Consider the following 13,886-nt stretch of genomic DNA (forward strand, 5'->3'; position numbering starts at 1 on the left):
AGAATGTCAGTGAATCATTAGCATAAACAAATAAACAAATCTTCATTTAGCAAGTTTTAAGGATTGATTAAAGAGTTGTGGGGCTGGTTTTAAGTCCCTGTAACCATCACAGAGCCAGGGCTGTGACCTTATCACTCTTCCCCTCAGCTCCACCTAGTGACACCTGGTGAATGAAGGACCTTGTGGGTTTCCAGTGTCTTTTTCAAGTGCAAAACAAGCAGGCAGAGCTTGGATTAGCCTGTGTAAGGAGTGAAGTGGTAAGAATGGGGAGTGGGCTGGTTAATATCCTGGAGGGGAGGCAGAGATGATTCCCTCAGAGGGACCTGGCACATCTGACTCTAAGAATCACAGAACTTTAGAACCCGAAGGACCCAATGGTCATGATCCCTTCCCAGCTTTGTCACTTACTCTCGAGGAACCTGGACAAGTCAACTAATCTCTTTGAGATTCCCTTTCTTCTCTGTAAAATGTATGGTTCATTTTATTCCTCTGAGGATATTCTGTAACCTGTGTATTCCTGTGTAAAACATTAAGTGGTTATTTTTATTATTTGTAGAAACTGGAACTCAAAAAGATGTGATTAGCTCAGGATCATGCTGACAATCAGAGGCAAAGCAGAGTGGCTGGGAAAGGGGATGGCTTGGAGGATTCAGAGAGGCCTTATCATATATCAGGCTATATCATGCACTGCTGCATTGCTTCTCCTTTGTTTCTTCCTCCTGTACCCCTGGACCCTTCTCAATTCCTAATCTGTTTCATCTTTTTCTCAGGAGGATGCACCTCTGCACATGACCTACTCTAGGGTCCTTAAAACCAAGCTGTCTGGAAACGTGGGGTCACAGGCATGAGGATGGAGTGGGAGGAGGGACCATAAGGCTAAGGCACTGGACCAGGAGCCCAGATGGTCAAGCATGTCCCTGTGTCCCAGTTTCCACAAGTGGAGAAAACTATACCTTGTGAATCAAGTGCCTCTGGTTGCAAGGAAGGAATGCCCTGCAGAAAGCCAAGGAGCGCTGCAACTGCTGCCTCTGCGCCCCAGGCCCAGTAGAGAATGATACTGCCCTGTGCTTCCCGTAGCCAGCAATGTACACACGGCCATAAACAATGCCCTGCCAGCCAGTGTGGCACTGAGATACTGTAACACTGCCCGGCACACAGTAGGTGCTAAAGCTTACTGAATGGAGGATAGACAGATGGATAAATCTATGCAGAAAATATTAGGGAGGGTGCCCATAGGATACATTGTGCTGCTCTAGGGAGTAAATGCCAGGGTTTTCTACATCATGGGACAGCCCCATGAAACAGGGGAGGCAAGTACAATAGGGATTAGAGGGAATATGTGACGCCAGACAAAATTGCGGGGGAGGATGCATATTGTGGCCACTTCCCCTCATCCTAAGAAAGCTCACAAGGTACAGGTTATCCCCAGAGACCTATGGATGCCTCTTGTCAAGTGCTCCCTTGCTTGTGGATACAGGAGTCTGACTTCTTGTTTCTTTGCTTCTGAGCTGGCAAAGGGTCATTTTGTGTCTTCCTGAGAGAGCCAAGGAACACTTCCCCGCATGGATCCCCCAAACAATCTCACTCCTTCTGCCAAGTCAGCTGCCCCTCCACGAACCACACTGTTCTAGCCTGACGGGGTAAACACTGGGATGGGGCCATCTGGACAAGGAGCTGGACTGGTTGCTGTAAGAACAGTGCTAAGAAGAGTAAACCAGTTGGGGCTCTCCTTGTAGCGAACTCTTGGCCCTAGAGGTAGATATTCCAGGCCCGTGCCCTCCTCCCCAGAGGCACATTTCTAGCCTCATGGGCAATCAGAGCCAGAGCCAGGAAGGACCTTAGAGACCCAGAGCCTTATTTTATAGGTGAGTGAAGTAAGACCCCAACTAATCAGTGGCAAACAAGGCTGGGATGTCCCCCACATTCCCACTCGTTTGTTCTGCCACTAGCAGCCTTCCTTCGTCATATACACATTGCTCCTCTTTCCTTTTGCCCACTCCCACATCCTCTCTCTCCACTGCTGCTGTCAGTGGTACCCATGGTCACTACTGCCAGTGCCACTTGGGACTCCAAGTCTGGCACCTGAAGATACTGGCCTGGCCCCAACCCAGGTTGCTTTCTGGGCGGCAGGAAGTAAAAGGCCAATATGGGAAAGGGGGAAGACCAGAGGGCTACTGCTCAGAACCCAAGAGAGTTGTGTCCGTCACCCCCAGGGCTCGGAAAATCATTTCCCACAGGGCAACTTGTTTGTCTGCCTTGTGTCCCCTCCCACCAGTGCCCTTATCAGTGTCGCCCGTCACATATTCCCTCTAATTCTGGAAACTCCACTTCTCAGTCTCCCTGGCTCGCACCTTTCTCAGGAGTGGGCTGCAGGCTTGCGAAAGCTTATTTTCCTTTAACATTTCCAGAACCAGCCTCTCCTTCTCATCTTTTCAGATAAGTGAAAACAGGCAGCAGAAAGGGGGAAAAAAATGTCCAGACTTGCCAAAGTTCATAAAGACAGATGGTGAAAAAGAGAGTGAACATAAGAAACAACAGGGGTGGGTGTGTGTGGGCGGGGGTGGGGGGAGCGGGAGGGGGTAAGGGGAGGGGCAAAACAAATGAGAGAGAAAAGAGCTTGAGAGCAGAATAGAGAGAGAGGCCAGGACAGAAAAAACGATGGAATGTACTAAGCAGACAGCTGCTGAAAAAGGAAGCAGTGACGCCACTTTGTAGAATCAGAACGCCCTGTTCCTCTCCAGAACTTCAAAATAAGCACCTTTGCTAGACAGAGCTCCCAGCCCTCTGAAGCAGCCATAAATTTCACCTGGGGTCACGGGGCCTGCCAGAAGGCTGGTTTCTTCCTCTCACCTTCTGCTGGCGAGTGCACTTCTCTGCCCTCGGCCACCATGCTCCCTCCGCTGGCTGGCCCCCCTGACTCCCTCCCCTCTGGAGCTGGAGCAAAAGGGGCCAGGAGATGCCCCTCAGAGCAGCCCTTGGGTGTCCACAGAGGAGCCTCCAGGCCCAGCCTCAGGGGGTGTGTGGCAACGCTCCGCTCTGTGATAGGCTGGGCAGGGCTCCTTGGCCACCTCCCCCTGCTCGTGGAAGGAAATGGGCACGTTTTTCTGATTGTGGAAAAGCTGCTTCAGCTTGGCCTATCTAACCTCAGCCCTTTCCGGATCTAGGAGGTAATCAGTGCTGGCTGCCAAAAGACACTGATATGCAAAGAAAACACCAGCCCTGTTTGAGTTCTAACACACACAGCCTGAGCCTCTGATAAGGTTCCAGTTCTGCCCACACAGGCCAGACTGAGCTGTTGACCTCCCCAAAGACCTCAGAGAGGCCTGGGGGGAAATGAGTAGGAGAGTAGGAGTAGGGAGACAGTCAGCTCCCTAGACCCCTCCTAAATCCTTCCCTGCTACTCCCAGGGCCAGTTTTTTTTTTTTTTTTTAAAGATGACCAGTAAGGGGATATTAACCTTTGACTTGTTGTCAGCACCACGCTCTCCCAAGTGAGCCACCGGCCGGTCCCCCAGGGCCAGTTTTGCACGGGGTAAGGAACTGCGTTATAAAGTCTTCAGGTACCCTGCCTACCTAAAACAAAGGTTTGTATGATTGTATGTGTAATATAATTTGACTGGTGAAGTTATATGGGTACATAACTTTGGTTAAAAATAAATAGAAACATCTGAACAAAACAGCCCTTCCTCATAAACTATATTTAGATCCCAGTTTCTATAGAGTACCTGATGGGGAATTTGGTTTTGAAACCGATCTTGCCTACCACACTTTAGCAAGTTTCCCTTCTCCAGCTCCTTTCATCTCGAAGCACTAACAAGCACTGACAGCGTTTTAGAATCTCAGAACCCCCTCTAAAGCAGAGGAGGTGCTCTGAGCCTTTTGGAAGGGCTTCTCTCCTCCCAGAACAAACAAGCAGAGGACGAGTGGTGCAGACAAACTAGGAGTGCTCCTAGAGGTCCCGAATTCCACAGCTTTTCCTGGACGTTTTCAGCTAAGCTCCTGCCCACACTGTCCTACCCCCTCCCCTCTTCCTCTTCCTTCTTATCCTGTTCCCTCCCGTGCCAGCTGCTGGACCTAGAGTTTCTGCTGAATCACCATCTAGTACTTAGTTCAGCCAAGAAGCCCGAACACCCAGCTCAGCATTTTCCAAGAGCTGAGTAGTTCTTTCTTCAGCATTAGCTAAACATGGCTCCTGAGTTGGGTGTGGTGGGGGAGAAGAGAAAAAGGAAGACACCCAGAGAGCCAGCGGTGGCATGCCATGCCACCTTGGGGGGGGTGCCCCATTTTATTCCTAATCATTACTTTTCCAGCCTGGGCCTGAAAAATTCCTATCTCATGCCCCAATTCTAAGGGCTGAAGCCCCCCCAGACACAGTGAGGTTGATGAGGTAGGTTCTGCTGGGTCTTCTCCGCACTCAGGAGGGCTAGCCTAACTCTCCATCATATTCGGTCTTGGTTGAGAGCCGTGGGTCCTAGAAGGGCTGGTTAGTTCTTGGACTGGAAGGCTGTGCACCCAATTTGATGGGCAGCTAATACCCAAACTTGGTAAACTCTCAAAACAAATCTTGCCCTTTCTTCTTTCCCCCCCAAAAGCTCCCAATACCACTAGGCCTTACTCCCATAAGTCTTCTGATTTTATCTTGGGTATGTGATGTACACTTGGGGAGTTATGTTAACCCTTAAAAGTTCACCAGACATGATTAATGGGTGACTTTATAAGCCACAGATGCTAGCTACTGTGGGAAAAACGAAGGGATCCTTGAGAGTTGGCCACAAAAGGCCAGAGGGGAACTGAAGCTTCTATGCCAGTTTGAGAAAGTAATCAAGTTGTTTCCATACCTTGTGGAAGCTGAACTCCAAAAAACTTCCTGTTTCAGGGAACCTCAGTCTCACTCATTATTCTCCCAAGCAGGGGTGGGCACATTTCCAGAAACAGGCCCCTCATTCCCCAATTTCCAGGGTGCGGGCTATGTAGGCATACCCTTTGAAGAGCAGAACTTCAGTCCGAGAGTAAAAGCTGGAGACCAGAAGAGACACTGTAGGAACTCAGGAAAGAGCAGGTGATCTGGACCAGGAATTGAAACATATTGAAACTAAAAAGAAGACTGACTTCTCAGGTAGCCAGTGCGGGGAAAGAACCTGGTCTGAGATCAGACAAGAATTAAACCAATAGACAGAAGTGTCCAATACCAGTGGATCTCTAGGGAAGAAGACCTCTGTAAAACTCTTGAATTCTCTGTGATATATAATTGTTTACTGTGATATATAAACTCTGAAGCACTGTACCAATAGTTGTTCTTATTGGAGCTCAAGACTGAGTCAGTGTTACAGAAATGTAAAATGAAGATAACGGAGCTACTGTCATTCCCAGGACTACAGGCGCAAGGAATACTCCAGGGGCCTTACAGAGATGGAGGGGAAATGGCACTAAAGAATGGACATTTACTCTGCCATTACAGACAAGGAGTCCAAAAGCACAGGGGACATCTTCCTCAGTCCCAGTGACAAACCTTAAGTGTTAGAGAGTAAATGGGAAGGGGGCAAAGACAGAGGGGCCAACTCAACCAGAGTGAACCACACTATATTTTAATGAGAAGACATTAAAATATGGTCCAGTGTTGTTCTTGATTTTACCCATTTCCCCAACAAGAATGTGCCATTCTTGACTCCTTCACCCTTAATCACCAAATCCTGCCAATTCTACCTCCTAAATGCCAAATACATCTACTTCTCTCCACTCCCACTCTCCCATCCCTGATTCACATCATTGTCATCTCTAACCTTTATTCCTGTAACTGCTTTGTAATCAGTCTTCCTCCCTTTGATCTTACTCCTCTAGCCAATCCATCCTTTATAGCATGGTTCTCCTAAAATACGAATATGATAATGTCACTCCTCTGTTTGAAACCCTTCAATGCCTTCCCATTGCTCCTAGGGTAAAACCCAATCTCTTTAGCGTAAGACCCTTCATGATGGGGGTGCCTGTTTCTATCTACATCTCCTACCTCCTAGTCTATGCTGGGGTTACACTGAATTACTTGTAGTCCCTCCAAAAGGCGATGCTCTTTCCTGTCCCCAGACCTCGACACATGTTAATCCCTCTTGCTGGAACATCCTCCTTACCCTGTCCCACTCCACCCTCCTCTCCATGGTGGATACTGCCTGCCTATTTCCAACTGGTTTTCCAGCCTCAACTTACATGTTTCTTTCTCCAAGACTTTTTTCAATGCCAGTCCCTGTGCACATTTCTCTGACAGCTAGCTCCCTAGGTGTTGTCCTCTTGGGGAACTTACAACTTTGACTGAGTTCCTTGGTTCAGGAACTAAGTATCCCCATACCTTGCACAGTGCCTGGAGCAGAACAGACACTCAAATATTTGATAATGATCGAATGATTATGTATCCCCCACGGTAGCAATGAAGGACACACAAGTGTACTTAATAAATACCTGTTAAGAGAGAAGGCTTAATTTTCTGCTGCCGCTGCTTCAAATGAGAACGAGGGTGTTTTTGGTTCACTGCTCTCTTCCGTGTGCCAAGCACAGTATCTAGCTCGTCACAGGCACTTGATAAATGTTTGTTGAATGAACAAACTGTTGCAATTCTCACTTATATAATGCTTCCCCAGAGTCCCAGTCTCTTCCTAAGTCATACTGCTCTAGAGCAGGCTTTCAAGCAGGATCCTGGGTGAATCACCCTGAGAAAGACTTCTAACCAGAGACCTGCTCAGCACCCTCCAGGGCTCTGGGGAAGACATGGAAGGCAGAAATAGAGAGAACACACTCTGTTTATCATGAACGTTGGCGACACTGTGAAACATCTGTCATTTTTATTTCTAGACAAAAGAGATTCCTCGCCCTTGGTAGTCAATTGATCAATATATCCAGCTGATTCTACTCCTAAATCTTGTTTTTATCACCTCTCCATCCTTGTTACTTCAGTTTTAGTTCAGGCCACCACCTCTCTGGCTTGGACAAATGCTTAGCCTGCTTGTCTCCCTGCTTCAAATTTCACAGTTTTTTCTTCACCCAAATGTGAACCTAATCATGTTACTTATTCCTCTGCTCAAAATCCTTCAGTGATACCCTGTTCCTTGGATAAAACTTGTTCTTTTCTGCATGATAACATGGGATCCTTCAAGATCTGGCTCCTGCCCACCCGTCCAGCCTCATTTTCTGTCACTCTCCCAGGTTCCACCCACACAAAGGTACTTGCTTTTCTCAAACAGGCTATTTCTCTGTTGATCCCAAGTGTTGCCTGAGTTGAGTCTTGCAAGTCTCTACTTGGCTGTCTTCCTGCTTGCTTTCAAGATTTAGCTTAATCTGAGAGCCTTGCCTAGCACTCCTCTCCCAGCTTCAAAGCACCTTTCTCTGTGTTGCACAGATTCTTTTCATCACATTGTATTGTCATTACTTGTACATCAGTCTCTTCACTAGACTTTAATCTTCTCCAAGACTCTATAAGTCATGCCTTATTTCCACTCAGTGCAGGAGCTCAATATGGTGATTAACTGATGAATTTTCTAGTTTCTTTTTTTCCCAAAGAAAATCCAGTTACAGAATAATTTTAGTCTTACTTAATGAATCGTATAAATGAAAAATGAGTATTGAGTAAAAATTCAAAAATTGACCATTGAGTAAAAATTCAAGTGATTTTCAATACATTTAGATTTTAAGTGCTGGCTAGTTAGAGGATGAAATACAGAGAAAATACGGGTCCTGGATGTATGGGAATCAAATGTTGGCCAGTCTGTTATTTGTCTGAATTCATATGCACAGGCTGATTAGACATCCAAGGAATTTGTGGACTAGGGAGGGGCACGAAGGCAGTGCCTCCCGGGAACCTGAGGCCATGTGCTTAGTGTATGGGAACCAGAAGTCTGGGGCTAGAGAATATGAAGACTCATGGGAAAATGAACTGAGATTAAGGGATTTCAATGCTAGGACAAACTGTTGAACTCTCTGATGTCAAGGGACTAATTTACAAGAGACTTGAAAAACAACACACACAAATTTCTCTGTCACAGCATCCTGCACCAGGCAGTTGGAGGTGTTCTGTAGAGAAATCACCAAGGAACTCAGGTGAAGTAATACATAAAATCCTTTCCCTTCCAAATAGCTCAAGGGAGAAGGAGAAATCTGAAGTCTTAGAAAACTAGCCTCTTAGGAATCTCAGTAGAAAGATAGAAAACAAGACAAGGCATTTTTTTCCCTTGTAAAATGCAGGCAGGGTACTTCTTTCTCCTCAGGGCAAAGAAAGAGAAGAAGCTTCTTTAAGACATTCAGGGAGAAGAGGGGGACTCGAATAAAAAGAAAAAATTCTACTTCAGATGCTGGACATGACCCCAACCCCCAAAAAGAGGAAGGACACGAGCTGTCTGAATGAAAGGTGACCCATTCCCCAAGAGAAGGGGGACAAACAGATACTAAAGGAAAGCCCAGAGTTAAGAAGCAAGATGCACAGATGGGAGTCTAGGAATGCCCCCTGTCCCCAAACACCTGGAGCTCTCTCTGTGTCACTGTGGTCACTTTGTTTATAACTAAAAACTCAGGTAATACCCACAAGAGGTAGCTATATGATAAAAGGGCAAGCTGCAGAAATATCCTGTGAATATATATGTCTATTACCCAGATATATACATCAATAGATGCATTTTATTTAGAACTGTAAGGATGCTTATCCATTATTACTGTGGTTACTGGACAGGGGAAGGGTGGGGGTGGAGATAAAGGCGGCTTTCACTGTTGACTCTCTTTATATCTTATTTGAATCTTTTTACATGGAGAATATAATCATTTAATTATGAAATAATTAAAAAGAAAAAGAAAGAAAAGAGAAACACCCAAGCAAATGACAAAAGAAGACACCAAAACCAAGTTCTAACACCTCCCAGTCCCCTCTTTCCTAACTGCCTCCTTCCACTACTACGCTTGCTCTGGAAAAGGGAGAAAGGCTTTCATTTAATTAAAATGTAAAATACTTTCTTTTTTATACCGCCTGGTGGCTAGAGATATTCTGCTGACTCAGCAGTGAATAATCAGCTTTGACCTAAATAATAGAATAACTCAAAGTGGCAGTGGCAGTTGCATAAGCATGATCCAAGTCTGCAGTTCCCTCTCTCCTTCCCTCTACTCTCCCCCACCCCCTCCAGGCTCTGGGCAGGCAAGCCAGTTATAGCAGGTTCTTTCTGCCTCTCCACCCCCACCATCTGGCTTGTCCCAACTTCATTTCTCATCAGAGCTCTTCCAAAACGGCCCCACCACGAACCCAGACTTGACCTCATCTCCTCCCTCCCACAGCAAACCCTCGCCAGGGCTTTGCCACACCGCTATCTCCGTGGGGCTCTGTGCCCTGTCCTCCAGCGCCCTCCAATATATGCAGTGACCTCTCCACAGAGGGTGGCCTTTCCTCAAAACCTCTCATTGCACAATGGATTGAGCCTTCATGATCATGCCAAAATGAGACAGCAGAAAGCAGAATTTCCATGTAAATACATTCATGCCCCCCACTCAAGCTCGCTACTGCTTCTCTCAAGAGTATGGCTAGGCTGGGCTGCTCCCAGCTCTACCTCCAAGGAATGCTGGGCCTATTTTATGAAGCTGGATTGCTTGGCACCTGCTAAGAGGATGCGGTGGGCTGATGGCATGCTGGAATAAAAGATATCAGCATTTAATGAAACAGAGCATCCACCACGCATTCCTGACAGCCTGGTTCCTGTTTTACTGGATACCTTAAGATCTATTAGAGGGGCCTGTAGAAGTGGGTTTTTTTTAAAAAAGTATTCAAAAACCAGAAAACAGAATCTCTGTACACAGACTCAAAGCAGCTGGGAGTGTCTGAACTAGAGCAGAGGAGAGAGGCTGCTGTGTGTGTGGTTAATGCATGTATGTGTGCATCCTGCTGGGACAGGAATAGAGGTTCCACATGACCGTCACAGCCAGAAAGAGAGAAACACTGCAGAGGGTGAGGTGTGGAGCTGGTTCCCATTCCCCCCAAGGAAATAAGGAGGAATAAGTTTGGGAATAAGAAGGATTTGAGGAGATTGTTCTGCTTGTGAAAGTAGCAGAATACTGGAACAGATATCTCAAGGACATTGAAAAATTCCTATCTTTAGAAAACAAGATTGACTACGTTAAGTTGGAGATAATTTTCTTGCAGCTCCACTTAGGAGGCAGAGGATAGGCCAGATAAGTTTTATTGAATCTTTGAAGGCAGGAGTGGGGAGTGGGGATAATCTTGTCATTTTTGTCACTAGTCAGAGTTTCTAAATTTCTCTTGGCTTGGTGCTAGCAGCATGTAAGTAGGGGTAGGCTGTGGAGGGGACTGTGTGCAGCCTGTTTTTTTAGAGCTCCCGCAGGAGCCATTCTTATCTCTTGGGAGGGTTTGGACCTTTCTAGCCTGGGGAGAGGCCCATGGGGTTACACTACTCCTGGGGGTCTCTGTGCAAGGGGTCAAGCCCTTGGCAGGTTTGGGGAATACAAAGGAAGCTGTGGGGTCCAGCTGCCCAGGGAACTCCACCCTGTGACCTGGCTCCTCTCCTAGGGGAAGGACTGGATAGCCTCAGGGTTCTCGATTTCTAGAAGGAGGGTAAGGGTGGCTCTTGTCTGGGACACTTCAGCAGTACTGGCAGCAAAAAGGAAGCTGTGTACGCAAAATGCTGAAAGAGCAGTGGCAGCACTCATGTGGCCCCCTTCTACTGATGGCAGAAACATCAACTCTTCTTGTATTCTCAGGCCCTCCTTCCTCTCCCCTCCCCCCAGCTCTGGGTCCAGCTAGGAAGCAAAGATGAAATGGCCCCGGCAGCTTCACACCCCAGCCCACCCCAGTAACTGAGTTGACTGGAGCACTAGGCACCCAGCGTGATGCAGAGGGCAACCCGCTCCTTCTCTCAGGCAGTCCTTGTGACCATGACCCCTTGAGGCAGGCAGGATAACAATCCCCATCTCAGAGTGGGGTGGGATGGGTAGCTTTGCCAAGCACTGGCTACTGTACTAAGAAAGTGCTAGGCCGGCCCGGTGGCGCGCTGGATAGTGCGCCGCTTGGGAAGCGCGGTGGCGCTCCCGCCCGAGGGTTCGGATCCCACATACAGACCGGTTCCCGCTCACTGGCTGAGCGAGGCGCGGGAGCAACACCAAGGGTTGCAATCCCGTTGCCGGTCCCCGGTCCGGTACGGGGGCAACACTGAGGGTTGCAATCCGTTGCCGGACACGGAAAAAGACAAAAAAAAAAAAAAAGTGCTAGAGTGGGGACGCAGGCTCAGGCAGCCTGGTCTGGAGCCCATGTTCCTCTGCCTCCAGATCTGTGAACAGGACTAACTGAGCCCAAGGAATATGACCCCAAATGAGTGTCTTAGTCCTACATTACAGCTTGCCTGGGTGGTGGGGGTCTATCCCACGGCGGACCACCACTTCCAGAGGGTGCAGTTGCCAAGGAAACCAAGTCTTGGTCCTGGCTGTCTGCCCTGTGAGAGGCTACGGGGTAGGTGAGTGATCCCTCCCTCCGCCACCCCAGAAGCATGACAGAAGGAAAGTGTCAGGACTTGGGAAAGGGTATGGCCAGGATGATCACTACCCTCAGCTAAGTTCATGTGTGTTGGAAGGTGTGGGAAGGCGGGAACCGAGCTAACTCTAGAAGTGGAGCCTCTGAAACATATAAAAGTATTTACTTTAGATATTAGTTTTTCATTAAAGATGTAAAGTGCCCCAATCCATTGGGATCACTGATATAAGAAATCAAGAGTTGAGATTTCCTAGAAACATGGCACTGCAGAATGTCTCTAGAAAGTCTCTCTAAGCTGTTCCAGTTCACAGAGATATTTTCCCCTTTTCTGAATTTTCATTGCAATTGAATCCTAACCACAGGATCTATTTGGCTTTTCCCCCAGTTAGAAAACTCATCAAGGGCAGGGACCATGGACAAACTCTCCTCCAAGAGAGTTTAAAAAGTGTGAGTTGGCAAGTTGAGGTACAAGCAGATATGGACTTGCTGCCGTGAGGCCAGAATAATCTTCCTAGCAGCTGGAAAAGCCAGCATGGGGCCTGCCTCCTTGGGTAAGTCACTTGCCTGGCTCTCTGTTACCTTATCTGTTCCAGGAAAATGGTACAACTGACCCAGCTTAACTCATAGATTTGCCATGAAGCTCAAATCAGATAATGTAGGTGAAAGTGCTTCGTGTAATGTAAAGAACCCTGCCAGTGAAATCTACTGTGTTCTGAGGAGCTACTTAAGTTTCTTCTTTTTTTAATGCCAGATAATTGTATGCAGAATCCATTCATCCAAAACACATTTGTAGGAAATTGAAAGAAAAGTAATGAAGAAAAAAATGAGTGAAGGAAGAAGAACCAGAGACATGGAGACACCAGGGAGGCCAAATGAGGTTGTCCTGAGAGCAAAGCCTGGAAGACACTTACATAAGCAGATGGCAGCCAGGAGCCGGAGGCCAGACTCTGGGGGGAAGCAGGTTGGAAAGAGTGGCTGCAGCACGTAGTTGGAGAAGGTGAGGGCGATGACAGCCTGGTTGGTGGGGTAGATCACCAGCAAAGCAATCCACAGCCTCAGGAACCTGAGGAGGAAGAGGACAACCCCGCCGCCAGGCATGGCATGGCAGGGATTCAGAGTCACCAGGGGAAAGCCCAGGCAAGACAGTGGGCAGCCATTAGCAGAGGAGATGGGTTAAAGGGGTGTGTCTCACTTTTTGTTTTCAGGGATGCTGCAGAACCCAGCACCCACCGCACCCCCAAATGAGCCATCCAGCCTCTGCAATGACAATAAACTGCTTTAATGATGAAGAGCTAAGTTTCAACTAGCACTAACACAAGTCTTGGCGTTCTTCTCTCACCCCTGTCCTTTTATCATCTCTTCTCTACAATCTGGCCCCCAGCATCTAAGGGTGGAAAAATAAAACTTGCAACCCTAGAATTTTGATAGTCAGGACATGTAAAGGGTGTGGCTACTCAAGCCACTGCCAGGGGAGGCATCAAGTGGGGGTTTGCTGGGGAGGGGCCGTCCACGCCCTTTGGCCCATCAGTGAGGGTTGAGCTCTTCCATAGCAGGGTTGCAGAAGCTGAGGAAATTCAAGATGGGGCCTGACTCTAGAGGAAGGCCATTATTCTTGTAATGTGAGAAGAGGGTGCACTGTATCTTAGGTGGTCACTCTCATTTGTCAAGAGACAAATAAAAGGGCCTTGTTTCTGTGATGTGCTTTCCCCGGGTCAGTGTTGTCATGTAGTTCTGTTTGCTCTCACTCACAGAATCTTGCCCACTAAGATCAACAGAAGATTAAAACTACAAACCTGGTTCTTCCACCACTCTCAGGAGCATCAAGGGGACACAAGGCTATTCTAGCAACTATGACACACAGGCAAAAGAGAAATCCCTCTCTCTAGCTCTCCTCAGCACCCTGGAGATTAGAAAGCCTCAGCTTCCTCTGATCTGATCTCTTTCTGTGCCATTTTTCTCTTCTTCCTCTGGCCACTTATGTCTCCACAGATCCTCTTACCCAGCCAATCCTCCGAAGATATCCTTGACATAGGAGTAGTCACCTCCAGATTTGGGGATGGTGACCCCAAGCTCAGCATAGCAGAGGGCTCCCACAGCTGTGATGATACCCGTCACGATCCAGACGATGAGAGCAAGGCCCACAGAGCCGGCGTTCTCCAGCACCCCCTTCGGCGAGACAAAGATTCCGGAGCCAATGATATTCCCTGCACGAGACACCAAGAATAAGTAAGGAGGGGAGATAGGAATGTTGGGACAATTGGCAGGACTGGCATTTGCAGGGTGGTCTCATCTCTGATCTGATTTGAAAATGCCTTCGAGATGCGTAAATGATCTTCAGGCAGGTGTTTCTAGCAATAATTCTCCCTGGAGTAGGGTGAAGAGGAAGACAC

The 13,886-nt window shown here is 47.7% G+C and overlaps 1 protein-coding gene across 2 annotated transcripts in view; it reads right to left on the reverse strand.

Annotated features, from left to right (window-relative positions):
* The window catches only part of SLC7A8 (solute carrier family 7 (amino acid transporter light chain, L system), member 8), a 47,444-nt gene that overhangs the window by 19,423 nt on the left and 14,135 nt on the right, over positions 1-13,886 (reverse strand). The window contains exons 2-3 of one of the 2 annotated variants that reach the window (XM_008566571.1): positions 13,496-13,700; positions 12,408-12,559 (exon numbers count right to left, since the gene is read on the reverse strand). In XM_008566571.1, coding sequence (XP_008564793.1) covers positions 12,408-12,559; positions 13,496-13,700 — 357 coding nt within the window. Of the gene's footprint in view, positions 1-2,850; positions 2,926-12,407; positions 12,560-13,495; positions 13,701-13,886 lie in introns of those variants that run through there. The other variant, XM_008566572.1, reaches the window with a different exon arrangement.

Source organism: Galeopterus variegatus, unplaced genomic scaffold, assembly GCF_000696425.1.
Source record: "Galeopterus variegatus unplaced genomic scaffold, G_variegatus-3.0.2 Scaffold253, whole genome shotgun sequence".
NCBI lineage: Eukaryota > Metazoa > Chordata > Mammalia > Dermoptera > Cynocephalidae > Galeopterus > Galeopterus variegatus.